At 36.4% G+C, this 21498-nt stretch overlaps 1 protein-coding gene across 5 annotated transcripts in view; it reads right to left on the bottom strand.

Moving 5' to 3' along the window:
• The window catches only part of RAPGEF2 (Rap guanine nucleotide exchange factor 2), a 193267-nt gene that overhangs the window by 68755 nt on the left and 103014 nt on the right, over window positions 1-21498 (bottom strand). For 3 of the 5 annotated variants that reach the window (XM_050895288.1, XM_050895287.1, XM_050895286.1), the window contains exon 1: window positions 3917-3976. In XM_050895288.1, the coding sequence (XP_050751245.1) occupies window positions 3917-3976 (60 nt within the window). Of the gene's footprint in view, window positions 1-3916; window positions 3977-20937; window positions 20956-21498 lie in introns of those variants that run through there. The other 2 variants (XM_050895285.1, XM_050895284.1) reach the window with 1 other exon arrangement.

Here is a 21498-nt window from a genome sequence, read left to right on the forward strand (position 1 = left end):
ACAACTCCTTTATTGATCTTCAGAGAAGATTTTTTTTTCCCAAAATATAAAAATTAAAAAGGAAAGGAATAATCAGAAGGGGCCAAACCAGAAATCTGGTTTGAATAAGTGATAAAAATAAAGGTGCCTAACAACAACAGAAAAAAATCTGTATCAAGTCCCAGCGCAATTTAATTCGTTAAGATTAACAAAATCACAACCATCAGCAGCTACAGTAGCTAATAGGTTACTACCTAGTTGGAGTTCTTTTTCATATATTTTTTTCCAGATATATATATAAAAATATCCAGGTATGATGCCACCTCAGATTGTTCAGCTTACTGAACTCTATCCCAGCTGAAACCAGGACACAAACGTAGCCATCTGATCACAACATCACACCTCTCTTTTCCATGTCTTATTAGTGGTGCATGATGCTCACTCAAAGGACAAATAATTATCCCAGGTTACATTTATGGTTTGAGTTATAAAACAATACTGATGATCTCTTCCAGTAACATAAAATTATGCTTATTCTGTATAGTTCTAGATTTCTTAGGAAAGCATGCCAACCAGCACCCTTACTACATATCAAACTAAAATAACCATATTTGAACAATTACTACTCAAGGTTTTTCCTTAAAATACCACTCATTTTCTTCTCATTCTTGGGAGTGAGGGGGCCCCTAGCACAGGGCCACAAATCCTTGTGAACTAAAATATGGTAAGAACAAGCCAAAGATTTGACTTATTGCTTTCAATATTTTTCAGTAATTCAAGACAGGTCAAGCACATCAAAAGACTGCAGTACCTACATGATCACTGAAGGAGAGTCACCGGGCTGGCAGTGAAACATATTCTTTATTAGCAGACTTTATTTCAATAATACCTAAAGTAAAAATGTAACTTATACTTTCTTACAGGTTGTGCATAACTGACTCCAGTGTACTCTGCAATTCATGAGTTATTAATCATTACACTGTCATGAAAGAACTATGCATCTTAAGTCACATTTTTAAAAGCCATTATACCTGTCAACTTTTTCATTTTTTTTTTAAAATGACCTTGAGTAAAGTTCCTACAAACAACAAATACAAGGGAAAAGGAAAAATGAGATAGAAAAATAACATTTTAGAAGGCCCGAGCCTACCGTGGGAACCTTCATGTGATCTTTTTCACATAATAAAGTAGGTATAAGATGCAATGTGTGAAGCTTTTCAAGAGATCATTGTTTTAATATCCACAAAGTAACAGTTTTTGAAACATCACTCATCCTCCTAACATTTAAGATTAGGAAAATTATAATGAGAGCACTACAAAGCTAGTGAGAGGACTCTTAAAACCAGCAAGGACACAGTCAAATAGAATGAACCTACTGAAATACATGAAATCTGGTGAAGTACATTAAATACAAGAACCAAGCAGAACTACTTTTGCAACAATGCAGCTTTCATTTCAACTACTTTTGCAACAATCCAGCTTTCATTTCTCTGCCATCTTTCAACCCAGAGCATACTTTTACTCCCTGTTCAGCAGATGACAACAGTTGTGTATCAAGGAACGTCACTCATAGATCAACACCACCTTCAGACAGGTGTCTGTAGCACTGCTTCAGACTCTTCCAGTTGATGAAATATGAGGCATGTAGGACCAGCACACTTGATTGATGCTGCTGATTTTATTTCTTATACTAAATAATCTAGGAAACACAACACAATTTTTCACTTTTCCTCTCTCCATTTTCACCATGATGAACGTAATGGTCAGTTTGCATACCATTTTCAGAGAACAATAGATTTAAACTGTATCCCTCATTACCTAACTAAACTCATGTGAAATTAAGATTTAACGGCATTAACTAAAATTAATTTACAGAATTTTGTGAAACCTTGCACAGGAGATTTTTGCATTCAATTCCAGGTTGTCCCAGCAAATCAAGCTGTGAGACTTTAGGCAGGGATGTAACAGAATTAACTAAGGCTCTCTCCTTGAAATAAGATCAAGACAGATATCAATAAAAGATTTAGGATTCTGGGAATACACTAACATGAAAATAACTCATTGCCAAAAATGATTAATTCAGTAAGTTTTCCTTTTAGGCAAAGCAAGACAAAGTCCGTATACCTTGAAACTCCAAGCTTGCCTTCCCTCTCTACCAAGAATTCACATCTTTCAGTCCCATTTTCCAAGCAAAATAACCTCTACCTGGAGAGCAAGCATGGAAAGTTTCATTGCCAAAGTGGTGTTTTCCACTGAGCTACATTGTGTCCTAACAGTTTCATTTTAAACTTCTATATAAACTCTAAATTATGTCTTTTGTTCATGCAAAATCTGCAATTGCGTGCCAGCCCTATGTCAAAGTACGATTTCTTTCTCTTACATATATGTGGACGTTTCTTAAGGTAAACTAATTTTCTTGTAAAGCAATACCTTGACTTTTTCCCTTTTACTATTCCTACATTTTGGTCCAGAGGGTGAAATTTATCTCTGATTTAATTAACTCAAAGTAATACAACTAAAATATGACATAGCTTGTAATGTAGAGTCTCTAAAATGCCAGGTTAATTTTTTCCTTTATCTATAAGCAATTATTTTATATCAGTTAGACTTGCTGTGTAACCAGAATCAATCTAGAACTTTTCATCAACATTCTTTGGAGAGTAGAAAGAGCAGGAAAAACTAATACATATGCAGCTTTCTTATTTTATTCCTATTTGCAAATTCAAGGTATCCTATTCTATTTCAGCTTCTTCAGTACCTGAGTTTCAGGAGGAAAGGAGATTAATTTTTTTTTTTTTAGATTAAGTTCTAAATATTTCATGAACACCAAATGATTTGGTAACATGAACACCTTTATACTTAGAATGTAATTAAGAAGGGAAAGGAACAAAACAGTCTACAACAAGAAACTGTGATATATCTGCTACATGCATAAGAAAAATCCACTAGACACATTCTGAAATGTTTCTAGATTAGTTTCCATATTTCTACTCAATCAAAACTGAATTCCTGAAGAAAATGTTCCTCCTTTAAAAACTTCCTGCTATCACATCTTCCCAACATTTATGATTCTTAGCTGTATATGCTGAACATACTGTACACATTCCCATGCACATTCTAACACACACAGTATGCACAGAACAGATATATATAAATACCTTTTCAAGAAACCAATTGTCAGATTGAAAATTATATTGACCCATATAAAATCTAGCATGAAGATTTAAACATGTGAACTGAGTGATAAGAATCTATACTTCTAGCATCTTTTTATCATGTAAAACCTAAATTTCTAATTCCTGACACCTGAGGCCTTGTTAAATAATGTTTGCTCTTCTGCTTATGAATGCATTTTTCCCAAACAATAAACACAGGCAGCCTATGGGATTAAAGCATGACAAAGGTGTAGCTGACTCATGGGATCAATTAGAAAGCATCAGTACTTACGCCTTTTGTTCATTCCATGTTTTACTAACAGTTTCTGCATCTTCAGCATAAGTGTATCACAGATGTTAAACGCCATGCTACAAGGCTACAGCACACTAGTACGATAGACTAGACAGAACAAATCTATTCTTATCACCACCTACAATTATATCACTTGTTACACAGCTTGAATATTTCTTTAAAGTTTTAACAAATGCATAACAATTTTAACTGAATGCTCATAGCTTCTTGCCCAATGAACGTATGTCAGCATTTCTTCAGTAAATTTTTAACATTCAAAAAGAACCTACAGAGTTGCCTTTTGTAAGCTAAAAACAATCTTAAATACAGCCCCCGACTCTAATGCCACCTCAGGTACAGCTTTCCCTCGAAACCCACTATTAAATTCACTAGCAGGAAGCCCGTGAGCAGGACAACAAGCAGTTTCAATCTCCATGCAGTTTGCCCGTGACAGGTTATTGATAGAACAAACAGAATTTGCAATACTTACTGAGTGTTTCTCCTGCTGGCCCATAACTCCATGGTTAGCTGGGATTGCAAGTGGTTTCATAATGAAGAAACATAAGCTGAACTGAATTTACACATCATGTACCAATTTCTTATGGTTGGCAAGTCACCCTCTACAGCATTAAATTAAAAAGAGGAGGAGGGGGGGAAACCAAGCTGGAGCTAAAAGTGTCACTACTGGTAAGCTCAAAACCCCCCTCGCACTTGTAGTGCAGAGCAGCAATCCAAACGACAGCGTTAGTCTCCATTTTTGTAACACTGAAAGTCTAAGCATGTCAGGACATACAGAGCCTGATGAAACCCTACATATCCAGCATTCATCCAAGGGAACAAAACCATCCCCTGAGCCTGAGGAATGGGAAGAAAAGAAAAAGGAAGAAAAAAGCTAAAATGGCTGACTGCACAGAGACTCCCTCAAAAAGGCTTAATACAGTATTATATTAGTCAGGGTGCAGGCACCAGCCTCCAGCATTCAGCCAAGCATTGTTAATACTCCTGTTTCATTTGCCATCAGACACACTCACACACGCAGCCTCCCCCCCCTCCACCACTACCCTCCACTCCCCCAAAATCAGGGCAGAGCACGCGAATAGGGACCTCCTCCCCTGGCTGCTAATGATGCTGACAGAGTAGTGACCAGTGATCTCTGTTCCACTCAGCTAACCAAGTTTGCACAATTAATCTTAGCAGCATGACATTGATGGACATTTAATTTTATGATGCCTGTTCCTCGCAATCAAGACAAGCACATCTACTGCCCAGAGTCAGTAACAAAAATACAACACAGTTACACACACACAAAAACCCAGAGAATCATGAGTCTGAATGCAATACGCCAATATAATTACGTTATTGTGCTTACTTTGGAAGACCATGGCTGCAGGCAGTTGGCATAGCAACGCACAAGGAAAGCCATTTCCTGGGTAGAAAGAATGCTTCCTTTTCTAAATAAAAAATTCCTCTTAGGATACAAACGGCATTGCTGCTTCCTGCAGAAAGCAAAGACACTGTAGTCTGTCTCTTAACCTGCACACAGGCACACACTCAATGCAGTTCGAGTGATGTAAGTGGATTTCTCTCTCTCTCTCCTCTCCCTCCCTCTCCCTTTATCCACCGAAATATTCAAGTCAAATGGAAGACACATTCCTTGAGGCTCGCCCTCTCGGATACTTAACCATTTCACTCATTAAGGTAGAGATGGACAATGCAGATAAAACAGCAAGTTCTTGCCTGTATCTGGTATCAGCCTCTGAAGATCAAGGCAGCCCCAGAGGGGAGGGATCCGTTCGCTGCTGGCTCCTAAGAATATCACCGAAGTCAGGGTGGGAATAAGGACCCACGTTTACCTCACCAAATCCTGAACTGAACACAACTTTTCATGAAGATGAGGATAAAGCAGAGGGTTTGACATCACCTCCCTTTTCCCCCCACCCAAAAGAGTGCTGCTGCAGAGCTGTAAACACTGTTATCAAGTATTTATAAACAGTGCACTTGACGAGCTCTCTCAGATTTTCAGCAGCTTCGCCACTACCCAGGCCACAGATATCCAGGGGCTGTGGCAGGTAAACGTCCAGAACCCTTTAACACGTCATTTAGAGTCTTTCTGAACATAGCTCCTGCTTCTCCTTCCACACCAAATACACAAATTCCACTAAAAACAAAAGGGGATGCAAGATCTGGAAGAGATTGACATACATATGGCTTTTATAATTGTCCTCTCTGACTGTAATTATATCTTAAACTCAGAAATTTCCTCAGTCACTCCCATTTACACTATACCACTTCTCATGTTATACTAGCAACATCATACTGCAGAGGAGCTGAAACGCAGCGGGGAATGTGCCGAAGCAATAAACTAATTGTCTAGCCCTATACGACGTACATCTTAAGTGCCATGAATTCACGCCACTTGACACAGGGGAGACCAAGTCAGGACAAACAGGAACATGTCAGTCTTCCATTAGGCTTCAGCGTTATTACAGTTCTCTATAACACGTTTACAACACATTCTTTAAAATCAGAGACCATCTGTGCTTAAAGTAACTTCAAAGTCTTTCTTTTTTTTTTTTTTTTTTTTAACAAGAACAATAGCAAAAAGACTTAACAGTTGTTACACAGGCATAAACACACAGGAAAAAAATGAATACTACAGAATACTATGTCATACAATCTGCAGCTGCCTTCCACCAAAATAACATGTCCAATGATAATGAGTGTAGTTTGTTACACAGCGATTTCTTTCGGCACTGACAATGACTGCTAGTAAATGAGGCTATAAAAATTAGTGGAAATGAATTCTATTAAAGCAAGAAAAGATCCTGAAATATCTGGTCTATTTTTTGCACAGTTATTCTAAGGACACCATTTCATACACAGCACATTTTAAATTTAATATATTTATATTTATGAGAGTTTAATGACACTTGTGCCCTTGGTCTTCTAGTATATGCTAAAAGGTAAGTTATTCTTTAAATGATTGAATTACAAAAATTTTTTTAAAAGTCCTTGTAATGTGCCAGTGCAACTAACAGATGATTTAGAAATGTTAAATTATGCTTAAGGCTTGTAAAACAGTCTAATGCTGAGCTCAATCAATTTTCTGATGAAGTGCTGACCAGAAACAGCGGAAGTTATTCATTCTAGGAAGCTTAGACAAACCCTCTCTAGCACAAAATTAAAAAATAGTACTTGTTGACAAAGCAATTAAAATCCTCTTGAGTCTGATTCGGTGGCCTTGCGGTTAACACCATGAGCAGAATTTGAGCGCGGTGGTTTACGCTCATGTCAGGAAAAAAAAATGAAGTTCTGCCAAGACAGAAACGTCTCCCCAGCGTAAGAAGGGAGCACCCCACTTTCTGAACTCCATTACATACATAACTATCAACATGCATGTTACTCTGCATCAGTCAGTATTTCCATCCAAAATCTAGCCTAGGTTTCTGTGGCATTAGCCTTGAAGAGTAACATGAAAACATGAATAAAACCATTAAAACAGTAGTGAAAGTCAAAAATTCCAGATGATGATGCCATGAAACACTTCCTTACTACTTACGTTGGTCACTACTATATACCTCTACTCGCCTGTTAGAAAACTAAGTCAGTACTTCATACACGAATGCAAAATTTAAATCAACCTAACAAATTCTAATTCATGTTCACATGCATCAGACTGATGAAAACTTGGTGGTTTCCAAAATAGAAAAAAGCCTCTTTATAGTCAAAAAGTGACAAGTGGTTTTTATGTAATTAGGTGAAGAAAACATCACTCTCAGGCAATTTGGGAGTCAAAACAATTTCAAGAAATAAATGGTTGATTCCATTTCCCTGTTCCTTCCTCCTCAACTACCACCACTTTCCAGGTACAGTGGTGCAGTGTAATTGTATGTATTGTCCATTAACAGTTCAGAAAATAATTACATATAAATTATATTTTATAAAAAAATAATTAAAGCAGAAGTTCAGTGAATCGTTATATGTTTCAGTGAAGAATGAATGGAATTTAAATCAGTCTAAGACACCAGAACAATATATCCTGGAAAGTTTCTATCATAAAGAAGTATGAATAGTTTATACAAAACCTAACTGCAACTTTGTGTTCATGTGTATTTCAAAACTCATGTAAGAACTCCTTGCTTAGACTTAAAGTTTGAAAAAAGCAAGACATCTTTGCAAATGCTTTTAGGCGATTAAGTGAGATGTTCATAAACCTGATGTGCAATAATTGGACATGATGGGCTATCCCCAGCTGCTTTCAAAATATAGTATTTATAAGAAAGCTGGCATCTCTTTATGAGTCACAGAAAAGAACGTTAAAAAACCCTTTCAAAAGTAACTACAAATGTTAGGACATCCTTGGACTACCCACAGGATTCACGATTCATAAACAGCAGTTCTGATTTCAAGGTAAAAATTAGTAGAGATCTCAGCAGCATGTACCATCTGACTGTAATGCCTCTCAAATATTTTACATTCTAGAACATGATCTCACACGGATATTATTCTCCTTTGCAGCGTCAACAATGCTTGGAGTATTAAACCTTTTTAGGTTAATGACAAATGCTGCAACAACAGATTACCTCAAATCTTCAATTTCAAGCAGCCACCTTAACTCACAACTATTTACAGGAGTACTTAAAATTTTATACAGATTACGTACACAGAAACCTTTCTTTTCCTGAAGTACCTCAAAAACAGAAGTTATCAGCACATTTTCCCCTTCCCTTTAAACACAAAGTATCGTTTCGTTCATGTTCAAAAACTTAGGCAAAAGACAACAGAAAAATGTAAGGCCACCAAATTTACTGCCACTTCATGACTCCAGAAATGCGGGGAGGTGGGGGAAAGTCAAAGAAAAAAAGACCAAGGAATAAGGCAAAACCCCACAATCGCTATGTATGTCCCAAAAACATTCACAGAGAAGGGACTATTACACAGATATTACACAGTTGTGTAGGAGAATATAGACAGCTAAATTGAAGAGTGCAAGAGTGGAGTACGTAATTTTAAGGAAAATAAGGCAGAGGTATCTTCACTTCCCCCCGCCCTCCTCACTTGGAAAGAAATGGAGGTTTAAAACTTAGTTTTAAGCTCGGGGCTATTGGACACAAAACTGTTAAGCTCCCAGGAGCATGCTTCTGAATGTTATAATTCTGATGCTCTCCCTTCCCACTAGCCTCATGAGAGATTGCTAAATAACAATCTGATGCTCCCATCTGATTTAAAAGCCACCAACTGAAACCACTAAAAACCCAGAACAATAATTCAGTCCAAATGCTACAATACATTTAAATGTCCCCCACAATATGAAAGTCTTATTCTAATGTATTTAGGCAAATTTACTGCCAGTAATTTAAATCTCTGGCCATATGACCCAGTTTCATGCAAGCAAGTTCCTGTTTATCAGCATAACACAGACATGGGATGGTCCAGGCACACCTGTCCTATTTGCATTTTCGAGAACTTTAAATAAAACTCTGTTGAATAACAGAAAATTACCAAATATATTCTCCAAGGTGAGTTTCTATGACTAAAATACCACTTCAGCCAAAACACATGGATAAAGTAATAGTATTTACCAAATCAATTTTTTTTTTAATTCGTAAAGCTGTGGCATTAACATCATTATAACGATGTTCACAGCACCATTGGCAACACCAAAGCAACACTTACAATGGAGCGATGTGTGCTGTTTTGATAACACATTTACTAATGTTACAGACCATTTGAACAAATGCCCTTCTGTTGAGCTGCTGCTGCAGATGAATCTATAATCCGGATCTTTAAAATAATGACAAGCCCAGAGCAGTCAGGCTGGTGCCTCAGCTGGGTGGATGTGCCGTAGACTGCCAATCTTCCCTTTGACAGCAGACTCATTTGTCACCTTCTGTGCACAGCTCTGTTTTCAGTACAGCAAACTTTCTGTTTGCATGCCATCCATCTTAAAATGGGAGCAAGTTATACTATTAATTTAAAATATTTGCCACTGAATTCTCTTACATACGACAATTATGTTAGAACAGACATGAAGAAAACCTATAACTGATGGATACTCATCCCAAATGTGACAAGATGTCCCATTTCCAGAGTACCTAATTTAGCTTACAAAACCCACTTGAGCAAAGGCTCACCACAGTAACAGAGCACACAAACTTTTCTCTGGACTCCATATTTATTTATGCTTTAAATCTAACAATGCTTTTAACAAAACAAAACAAAAAATTAAAGATCAACATATCTTTTGTGTTCCTTCAACACTTATAAGGTCTTACTTATTAAATTTTACTTGCAAGATCAAAATCATATTTAGTATGTATGTTTGTGAAGTCACTTTATGTGATGTTTAACTGATTTACCTGTGTTTTTTACAAAGCAAAGGGTTATTACTTACACAAGCTTAAAGTTTAATGCATATAACACGGCTTTAAAAGTATAATTATCATTATCAAATGTTAAAAATTAGACATTAAAATTTGAGATATTAATGACTTCAATTGGCAGAATGGTCACAGATTAGTTTAATTTCCTTAACTGTTTCAGTACTTCAGGAGAGGAAAAAATGCAGTCTGTCAGGATGGATGAAGTTTTTCCCAATGTTCATAAAATTTTCTCATTTTGGTGTAAGGACAAGAGTTTAAGATAACGTGTTAATTAAATCAGAGAACATGAGCATGTGCTTTCTGCTTTTAAACTGTGAAAAAAAGGATGAAAGCAAAAAAGCAAACACTCTTTTAAGGTCAAGAATTATGATATTGGGCATATAGGACTAGCAAAGCCTCTTTACCAGATCTAAACAATACCTTGACATCCATACCTGCTGGGGACGAGGTTCACTACCGGGATACAAATCACCTTACTATCTTGGAGGAAAAGCAAAACAAACAAAAAAAAATACCCACAAAACCCCACAGATCGTTGTGTCCATACCAATTTCACAGTAGGAATCCAGGGACACAAGCTCTTCACTTATGCAAGGCACCCCAAAATTTCATGTTCTTCACTGTATAATAATGCAGGAAAACTTTATGGAAGCTGGATAACTGCATACCTCTCAGTGTATCCTACTGCTGCACTGTTAAAAGGTAAGAATAAAACCCAGGGATTTTTCTGAGGTCAATCAACTGCCCAAATTCTAGATCATTATGTTCTTTACCAGCCCCATTGAATCCCATTACCTGAAATACACTGACACGTTCGAATCGCAAGGATGATTGTTCTGGCACGGAACTGAATGTATCTGAGACCACCCAAAGCAGGGGAACAATTATTTAATGTTTCAGTATAAATTATTAATGGATTAAAAACAAACAAAAAACAGATTTTTCCAATCTTCTCTAAATGCTAGCTGGTTTTCTGTTGGTTTTTGTTGTTTGTTTATTCATTGGGAGATTTTGGCAGTAGTGGAGGGGAAGTATTTTTGTTCTAAGCAAATACGATATGCTTTCTAACAGTTTTCCTTGAACTGCCATAGAAGTTTTAAGGGAGAATCTGAAACTCTCATCACTGTGTTCAAGGCACAGACATAGATGGGACTGGCAGAAATACTCCAGTTTGCCGTTAGGTTTCCAGATTCCCCAAATAATGGTGGAAATTGTGTGTTATTTTTACTACCATATGATGTTGAGTCTTTTCTGTCCATCTTCTTGAATGTTTATTTGGACATCTCCTGGGGTAACTAACTACTTATCTCTGGTATTTAAATTCAAAGTTTAACTTTGAAAGGGCTGGTTGCTGTTACAGAGGATTTTCATTCACTTCAATTGTCTGTTGGAAGGAAATAACTTTCGTTTTTGTCTCCAGCCACAGTCTTACCCAAGGAGAGTCTCCAGAGAGCCTACTCCAGGCGTTCCCAATTAAAATCAACACTAAACACAGTTTACCAGCATAAGAACATTTTCTTTTGGAGAACTCTCTCCTCATGCCCCTGCATATCCTCCCTTGTGTAATGCACCATGCACCAACATATCTTGAGAGCTTTCTGCCCTGGCTCTAGCAACTGTACAGAAATAATTTATCCAGACCTTTCGCTTTTATCAGTGACAAACCCCATGCAACTTCAGTTGTCCCTTACTTTTAAAAATAATAATCAAGCAAAATGAGCCAAATTGGTTTTAGATACGAAAAAAGTCAAAACAACATTACATCCTTCAGATAAAGAGACCTTAATATAAAATTCTAAGAAATGCCCTTTCCCTCTCCTCTTCCCCAATCAAATAAATCAGGGAGCAAACTACCATCAACTGATAGATGTCTCATTTTGCAAATTTAACACTGAATTTTTCCCTTGCAATTACAAGATCAGTTACCTATATATAGAAGTGCTAAATAAAATTAGGTAGATGTGCACCTACCAGATTGAGTCTCCCTAATAATTTTATTCTACACCATTTTGTATTCCAAGATGACTATCGGAAAAGCTGTCAGCATGCTTACTTTTAAGATGATCTTGTGCACCGTGGAACATTTGCAGGCTTTAAAACCAGTTAGTTGCAGGCCTTTATACTCACCAAATTACAACATTCGAGAGTAACATAGAGAATATAATTTAGTGAAGTGAAAAGAAGAAAAGGTAAAACATTTTACATTTTAGCACATGCATACACACACATACAAATAATGCAAAACAGAGTGAGAGCACAATCTGTGTAGGTTTTATGCCAGCCACATCAACAATACACATAACACCTGCCAGCTATTCCAGATGCACATCAGAACTTTACTATCTGAAAACTGAAAGATAATTAAGTCTAACCACTCAAAACTAAAGCCCAGCTCCCTATACCCATTACTCATACAACAGAATACTAACACTTTGACTAGACCTTACATAAAACAACAAAAGTTTTTTTAATTATACAAAAAAAAAAAATCTTTCCATCAAAGATGTGTAAACACCTGGAATTTTAAAAGTGCTCAACCTTACATCTAAGAACAACTTCATTTCACAGTGACCCGAGTATGGCTACATGAGCATGTTAACAGGGTGGGGAAGGAGAGGGAAAGAATTTACACACAAACCTTGTGGTAAATTCAAGGTAACTACCTTGCTTTGCTAAGGACTTGTTAGCTCCTCTGAACTGAACTGTCACCTACTGGAAGACGCAAGCATGGACAATGGCATTTACACCTAGCAGGACTAGCCAGGGCACTGTAATATACACATCTACCCAATAAAGTAAAAAGGGTTTACACATTAGAAGATTTTTATCTCAAACTTACTAGTGTTTAAATAAAGCAAATTATTCCACCTTTTTTCCTAACCAGCACCTTTGGCCAAGACAAATCTTTGCTTAAATTTTAAGATTAAGACTACCTGGAAAGTATGATGGACGTTGCTGCACCTTCATTAGCAGCCATGACAGCACTTTGAGAGAAGCCTGATATCTGCAACTTGGGCTACTGAGTCTCAACTAAAAGCTTAGAAACAGAATTATGTTGAATGTGCAATTACTATTGTAACAACTGTATTTCCTTCACTTTAAACAAACACAGCTTTTAAAGAAACCAAACCACCTCCCTCTCTTTCACCCCAAGAAACCCAGCACCACTAAACCGTCATGACAGACACAACCTCAAAGATCTATCCTGAAGCTTGGTCAACTCCTTTAATCCTTAAGCATGTTTTCAATCTCTGACTGAAATGTTTAGTTTCAATGATTTTTGGCGTTTTTTCTTTTTTTTTTTCCTAATCTTGAAATAATTTACAATTAGGAATTATAGCATTATTTCCACATAGCAAAAGTTACAAGTAGCACAAATCTTCAAACACATGAAAATCCAAGCTATGTTAAACTAAGTATACACAATTTACTTCTAATTTACTATCATCCTTCTAATTTACTTTCACAAATTAGTGTTTAAGATCATGACACCAGACTAGAAGCCAGGAGTTGCAGGTTACAGTTCTTGTTTGATTACTAAATTCTTGCATTGCCTCTAATTTCCACCTTCCTCATCTCAAAACTCGTTTGATACTCATGCACGAAAACTCATCATGTAAGGGTCACGTTTAAATGTGTTGGAATAAGTTCCAGTCTTTGGTGGAGCCTTTATAACATCAATATTTCAAAATATGGAGAAACAATCTTGCTTTTTTTTTCCCCCTTCACAACTGATAACTGCAAGACCAGCGAGGAACTAACATATGCCAGTTGTCCAAGAAAAAAGAAGTATTTGCAAATCCAAAATAGAAGTGAAAGAATAACTCATCTTCTGGACTTAGAATCATACAATCATTTAGGTTGGAAAAGACCTTTAAGATCATCGAGTCCAACCATTAACCTAGCACTGCCAAGTCCACCACTTAATCACGTCCGTAAGCACCACATTTACAGCACATCTTTTAAATACTTCCAGGGATGGTGACTCAACCACTTCCCTGGGCAGCCTGTTCCAATGCTTGACAACCCTTTCAGTGAAGAAATTTTTCCTAATATCCAATCTAAACCTCCCCAGCACAACTTGAGGCTGTTTCTTTTCATCCTATCACTTGTTACTTGGGAAGAGAGACCAACACCCACCTCACTACAACCTCCTTGCAGGTAACTGTAGAGAGTGATAAGGTCTCCCCTCGGCCTCCTTTTCTCCAGGCTAAACCACCCCAGTTCCCTCAGCCACTCCTCATAAGACTTGTGCTCTAGACCCTTCACCAGCTTCGTTGCTGCTCTTTGGACACGGTCCAACACCTCAATGTCCGTCTTGTAGTGAGGGGCCCAAAACTGAACACAGTATTCCAGGTCTGGCCTCACCAGTGCCGAGTACAGGGGGACGATCACTTCCCTAGTCCTGCTGGCCACACTATTTCTGATACAAGCTAGAATGTCATTGGCCACCTTGGAACATTCCATCTTTCCCATGTTTCAATTCTATACATACTTCCTTACTTGCTCAGGATATTTAAACTGCTACTTTTATTAATTTTTTAGAGCTTTGAAATTCACTCAGCACATGATCGTTTTAAATGATTCAAATCAAATATAAAAGCACTATTAAAAGTACTCAGAAACAGAACCTTTTGTGGAAAGATTGACACCAAATACTATCATTTATATATCATTTTATCTTTAAGTCACTACGTCAAGCACAGCTTACATAACAGTGGCTCAGATGCTTGGGAAAAAAAAAAAAAAGAACTCACAGTTTCTTTCCAAGCTTTAGTGGGCAAATGTCCACATAAGGACCATCACTCATGTTGCTCATCTGTCTAGAGATGCCAGTGTTAAAAGGATCTGTATTGGTATTCTACAAATATAATGCATAGGCAGATCCCATTTTCCCATATGTACTTTATATACAAACACTGTTTCTAAATAAACAACCTTACACTAATGAGGATATCCTATTTAAAAAAATATTTAAGAACACATGTATGTGTTTGGTTTTTTGATCTTCCTCAGGTCTAATCAAGTTTAAGTGGTGGAAATTCAATATTTGTATTTAGTTACATTATGCAACAATCAGTTTAGAAAAGAGTTATGAAAAATTCATTTTTCTGCTGCATGAACAACTTTCTGTTTGATGACAAACCTCAGATTTCTTTTTATACCCTGCATCTCAGAAAAGCAATCTTTTATATAATATAAAAGAGCACATCACAAGTCAGCAACAGCAAAAAACTCACACTACTCTGGAAAATCTATGCTATTATTAACCAAAGTTTCATATATGTGTGGTCATAAAGTATTGGCAACTCTACATGCTGTAAACAGGACCTAGTGTCAGCAATATATCTCAAAAAAAGAAACTCAGTAACATTACTGACACTTCACTTGCAGAAAATACTGCATAGCTTCAATGTTTCTCTTTGAATTTCCAAATCTAATCACAATTACAAATCCAGTTACGACATCAATGTGAGCCCTTCCAAAGGGAATGGAAGAACAGTAAATCCCAATGGATATACGAGTTCTGCAGCAGGGATGATGTAATATATAAAAATAGACATCCTCTGACAGAAGCTGCAAGTTGAGTAAATAACACACTACATGTCATTAATTTTGCATTAGCTTGCCAGTAGACATTACTAAAAGGATGATGAACTAACAATTTTGTTTTGCTTCGGGTGCTACACAAAATAAAATGATAGCATTGCTCATATATTAACAATAATACATAACATAATACATAACTTTAAACAGTAATAGTCCCTTACAACACAGATGAAGGAAGTCGCGTGGCTAAAAAGGCTGTTTTGCCACAAAACACAGAACATAGGGATGGGAATTACATTTTGTCATAACAACATTACCAGTGGATGTTCCCATGAAGAAACATCCAACTTCTATACAAAAAATGGTTAATGGAAACTGCCAAAATCATCTCAGGAATTTCATATTTCAGATAAAATTACCCACAATTTTTTGTAGTGTCTCACTTCAAAATATACCTGCATATATGACACAGTCACACACTTCAGGAATTAGCATAACTGCATGTGTTCAAATATTACATATACAGACTATGTATATCTATTTAGTATTTTGTATTACTTCCTAGTATGATGTATGCATCAATCTCATTCCAAATCATGAGAAGATTATCACCATCATGGAATAATAAAAACAGTTGCTTTTGAAATTGCAAACTGAATTTTGTAAACGAACAAAAGCAACTAAACAGATATCCTTCCCAGTAAAAGGACACTTGCACTTGACAATGTTAAGAACTAGCTTCCTTTCTTTTACTAATGGAATGATCAATACAGCATATTTTAGGGTAATAGCTTTAAATTGAAAGAGGGTAGGTTTAGATTAGATGTAAGGAAGAAGTTCTTCACTGTGAGGGTGGTGAGGCACTGGAACAGGTTGCCCAGAGAAGCTGTGGATGCCCCGTCCCTGGAAGTGTTCAAGGCCAGGCTGGATGGGGCTTTGAGCAACCTGGTCTAGTGGAAGGTGTCCCTGCCCATGGCAGGGGGGTTGGAACTAGGTGATCTTTAAGGTCCCTTCCAACCCAAACCATTCTATGATTCTGTGAGTAAATAAATTATGTTATAGTGAATTTGTTATCACTACAGATAAATTTGTTTGAGCAAACAAACACGTGTTATTTGTAAAAATGTGATTAAAACACCCTTGTGTACCATGCTACTTCCCATCGGCAATACACTGTAAATTTAGATGTGTGTACAATTATGTTTTGAATTACCATTTCTCTGCTTACATTACTTAAATTAATTTGTTTCATAACCAAGAACAAAATGAGTCCAGTTCAATTTTTATTTAAGCGAGGTGACCTTTTTGCTTTCATTTTGCATATGCCACATTAGAGAACCTTCTCAGCTTCCTTTCTCCTTGCTCTTCACATTTTTCCTCTATCTGGGGGAAAACTAAGTTAGCATCAAGTTCAAAAATTAAATCTACTTAAATAGGTTCAGCTGCCATAACTCATATGAGCCTCTAAAGCCAAAACCCTCAAACATCCTGCTTTCCCAAACATTTTTGATGACGAAGTGTACCTGACTAGGATCCCCAGTAGTTTTTCTGTGCCTTTTTTCCTTTGTAAATAGACTTGCTTAACACTTCCAAGGTCAAGGATGTTTAAAAAATTGTTTTTGCCCCACCACCTCTCCATATCCTTTATGCTTTTGTATAAAGTCAAGCTTTCAGTGTGTCCACACCTCCTTGTTCACTGCCCTATCAAATAATTTTCCTAGACTTGGCAAATTAGCTCAGATGTGGTTTTTTCTTCTTAAAAGCAAGCTTTTTTTTTTTTTTAATGTGAATACTCACAATTGATTCTGTGGTTTGCTTTTTGTTTTATTAAGTGAACTTGTATTAGAATGAACGTGCTAGATAATCCTAAAAATTATCAGGAACATTAAAAGCTGCAGCTATTTACAGGCTTGAAAGATTCACAGTATTCCTTTAAACTGATTGCTTGTAGATTGGGTATCTGACAACTGTTCCTACTGATTCAAACTAAAATGACTGAAATTCTATATGTAATAAAGACGACTAAGTACACTACTATATTGGCATCAATTTACTATGTAGAATACAACACACTAACAAGAATACATTACAGCAAGGTATATCACAATACTGTAAAGTCCACATTGTGGAGAAGCAAGCACATGAGGTATTTCATGATCATTTGTAGTCGTCCACGGAAAGCCATCCAGCAATATGTATTTTACAACATAAACGTAAATATACATGCAGAGAAGCAATTGTATTATGCTGGTTTTTAACATTAGGTCTCATCCCAAATTATACTGGACATCTGTAACAAAGTCCTAAAATAGAAACAGCTTTTTCAAATTCTCATCTATTACATTAACCACAAGAAAACACTGCTTGTCATCTTGAAAACTTCCACATCACTTCAGTAGCCACACACACTGAATAAAAGAAAACAACTAGGCTTTTGCATCAAATTCAGGCAGAAAAATTTAAAATTCATATTTTTTAAAATCCTTCCTAATGTAGAAATATGACATACAACAGCTTTGTTGATTTTTAAAATGTAATTTTGCAGACAAAGGAAAAGGCAAATTTGTTTCATAAAACAGAACAATCTGAACATAAGTTTTCAGTCCAGGAATTTTAGACTCTCAGCAGACAATGTGAATGCAAATGGAATCAGGAAAAAAGGCTACTTTGCCAACGCTTTGCACTAACTATTAGTTATAAGAGATGATAGGGGCAGGAAGCAAGGTTTCTACAATTTGCTACTACGTGAGCAGGTTCTAATACTTTTAAAAAAATAATATAAAAAAGCTAGAAAAAACCCTCATACTTATTTTTTCAGGGAGTCATGGCTGCAGATAAGACTTGACTCAGTGACATTAGACATGGTTTCATTTCCAGCCCTCTTCTCATTCAAATTTTCAGTCACCTCCTTCAAGTAAAATCCAGAAGGACAATACTTGTCTGCCTTTAAAGCATCGGCACAATAACTGGCTCCATAGCACAGTGTGTGAGGATAAAATTGTTACATGCTTGTAACTTGGGGAAGAAGCCGGGGTTATTGATGGCTCCATGCCCACTGCTCTTTTCCTTCCGACACCGGATAAACGGATTGTCACCTCACATGAATCTCAGGTTGAATGGGGTAAGACAGGCTACTAAAGGCAGAGAGACCTTTTGCAGGGATTTCAGCAGCTGGCTTTAAAAAGCCTGGCTGAGTATGCACTAGCAGCACTTTTCATAAGCCTGTTAACTAATTCAAATCTGGACAGATTCTCACAGAGTAAAAAACCACACACTATACTTTCTGTTCAGGGCTATTCACAGGTGCTTCAGCATTTTATTTACAGGCCTACCTGCATATCTCTAAATATTCCCCAGTAAGCTTTGATGTTTTGCCTTCAACAAAGTAAAGGCTATGGTACACACTAGTAAAAGCCCACATCTCAGTTTACATATCAAGTCTAAGGCACAGGAGAGACAGACTATCACAAACCAGGGAGTTATAAATTATTACTCATAACCTCTACGCCACTAAAGAACAGCATCTTATTTTCGACAAAGTTATTTTTCCCTCATGAACTTCTGTTAATTTACACTAAATATGTCATGCATTTTATATGTAATAGCCAGCTCAGCAACACTCAGACTGGGCATGACCAATTCTTCACAGATGCACTGAAGCAGCCACTAAGTTTATTGGCAGTAAGATATTACAAGAAAGTCTACCTGTTTTTAAACTGACTCCATAGGTGACTATTCTATTTTAAAGTTTAAAAAAAAATCAGCCTAAAGCAGAAGAAAAGCCATGTAGGTTCTCAGGAGAAACTGTCCACACTCTTTCAGTCAAGTCACTCAAAACAAGGGTTTTTCACTGAAAACATTAAGTAGCCTTAAGTATATATACACACAGAAAGAAAATCCACATTCAAAAGTTAAAATCCAATTCCTATTATTAAGTAAGGAGGTATTAACACTAATCTAGTTAAAGACAGTTTCTGATACATTAGAAGCACAAGCAAAAATCTTCTATCAAAAGAATCTGAACAAAGTTTTCCAGATTCAAGTAAGAACAGATCAACCTAAACTTATCAGGATTTTTTTTCCTTCCTTGAAAAAGAACAGGTCCATTTTACCAAACTACAAATGGTGGCAAAAAGGATGCCATTTTATCAGTCTGATAAAACATATTAATTTCATTTCCATACATTATGAAGTTTCTATTTTCCTCACCCTAGAAATCAGCAACACTTGTTCCAAAAGTAACTTGCCTAAGTACGATGTTCAACATTAGATTTCACTTCAAATGGTCCTTCAAGCATCAGGGTAAGTTATCAAAATACTACGAAGTATTTCAAATTCCTGTCATAATTTGAGAAGCACATTAGCACTCTTAGACGTAATATTTTAGTAACCATAGGTTACTCAGGATCATTCCACTGAAAAACTGGTGAGCACTGATCTGAAGATAAGGAACTGGGTTTCTAGAAGAAAATGTACCATACATATTGAAGAAAGATAATTTCAGCACAGGAGTCACTTGCCTATGATACTGGAACCATATTGAAATTTGAACCCTCTAAGTCTTTTAGATAAAGGAATGAATTGAATAATATGACACAGAAGAAACTTCTAAAACAAACACATTTCCTGACAAAATATCAGAAGAATTGACCAAAGTATTTGAGAGAAGTAAGAATTTTGAAACTAAAAAAAATAGTTTTGTTTTCAGCTCTATCACAAGAGATTTCTCAAGCATAACAGTGGGGACATTTAACAGTTTGACAAGACGCTGTCTTATCAAACGTATTTGGTGGATGCTCAGTTTTTACTCACTTTGGCATTGACAAATGTAATTACAAATACAAGTTAAATTTAAAAGATGCCACTCAGATCTTCAGATTACTTTGACTGCATTTGAGATCTGATGTCAGGCAAAACTTCTGTATTTTGTTTGGTTTGGTACCATTCCAAGATACTTGCCTCACTCGGGCACGCTTTTCTCCTTAGCTTGGTAAGCCTGTGTTTCAAATAATGGCCATTTACACATACTTTGATAGGAGTCTACAAAACCCAGCTTCTTCATACTGAATCAGTACACATCATCAGAATGTAAGACAAGCAAGAAGCACTGTTGCAAGTTTTCAGCTAACAAAAACTTTTTGTTGCTTCTTTGGTGCTCATCTTGTCACACTCCATTTCCCTGTTCTACTGACATACAGGTACTAAACAGCAGCAGTGGGCCTATTTTTTAAATCAAAATCAAAGATTAAGTCCTTCGTGTCGTGGAAGAGATACTTGGGTAAAGTGTCTGTCAAACACTAAATAATTTACATATACCCTTTGCTTATTGTTCTCCATTTTCTCTCAATTACAGGACGTCAAAGCAAGGAAGAAAGGTCAATCAAGCTGGGCAAGAGACATTGTGCTGTCACCAAATTCCACATTTACATTAGTATTTTTATATCATAGTGAGATTACTCAAGTATCAAAGCAAAGGCTAGGAGGCAATTTTAGTCATAACATTGCATCAGTATTATGATATCACACTGCAAACCCACAAGTAAATTGTTAGTGGACCATACACAGTAAGTTACAATACCTGAGGTTTAGTGCATTCCTGTGAGCCAAAATGAAATGAATGCCATATAGGAGGAAAGGAAAAGATGAACATTATCAGACATGCCATAGTACATTCCACCACTATGAAGATAATGTTAAAATTATGTTAATGAGGGTCCACCATCCCCTACAAGTTGACTCTATTGCAGAAAGCCATGCCACAACTGAGAGCACTGCATTTAATTTTTAATTCTTGAAAAGCACAGCCATGCATCTTCATTTAAGCTCTACGTTTCACTCTACATTTTCACAAAGATATAGAAAACTTTCTTCAGAAAATACTATTTGAACTTTCTGAAGAAAAGCATTCAGACTGCTGCAAATAAAGCATTAGTAATTTATCAACAACAAAAAAGTCATTCTACATGGTAACTACGGATTTAGTGTAAAATATAAGAAAATTACACATTTTGTGAAGATTTTGAGCATGCTATCAAAGCACCTAAACCAGAACACATCTACAAGGAAAAGCAAACTTGAAAACAAATGCATCATATTAATCCTTTTCCAGTTTGACTTTAACACATTATTTACTGCAATA

Source organism: Gymnogyps californianus, chromosome 4 (genome assembly GCF_018139145.2).
Source record: "Gymnogyps californianus isolate 813 chromosome 4, ASM1813914v2, whole genome shotgun sequence".
NCBI lineage: Eukaryota > Metazoa > Chordata > Aves > Accipitriformes > Cathartidae > Gymnogyps > Gymnogyps californianus.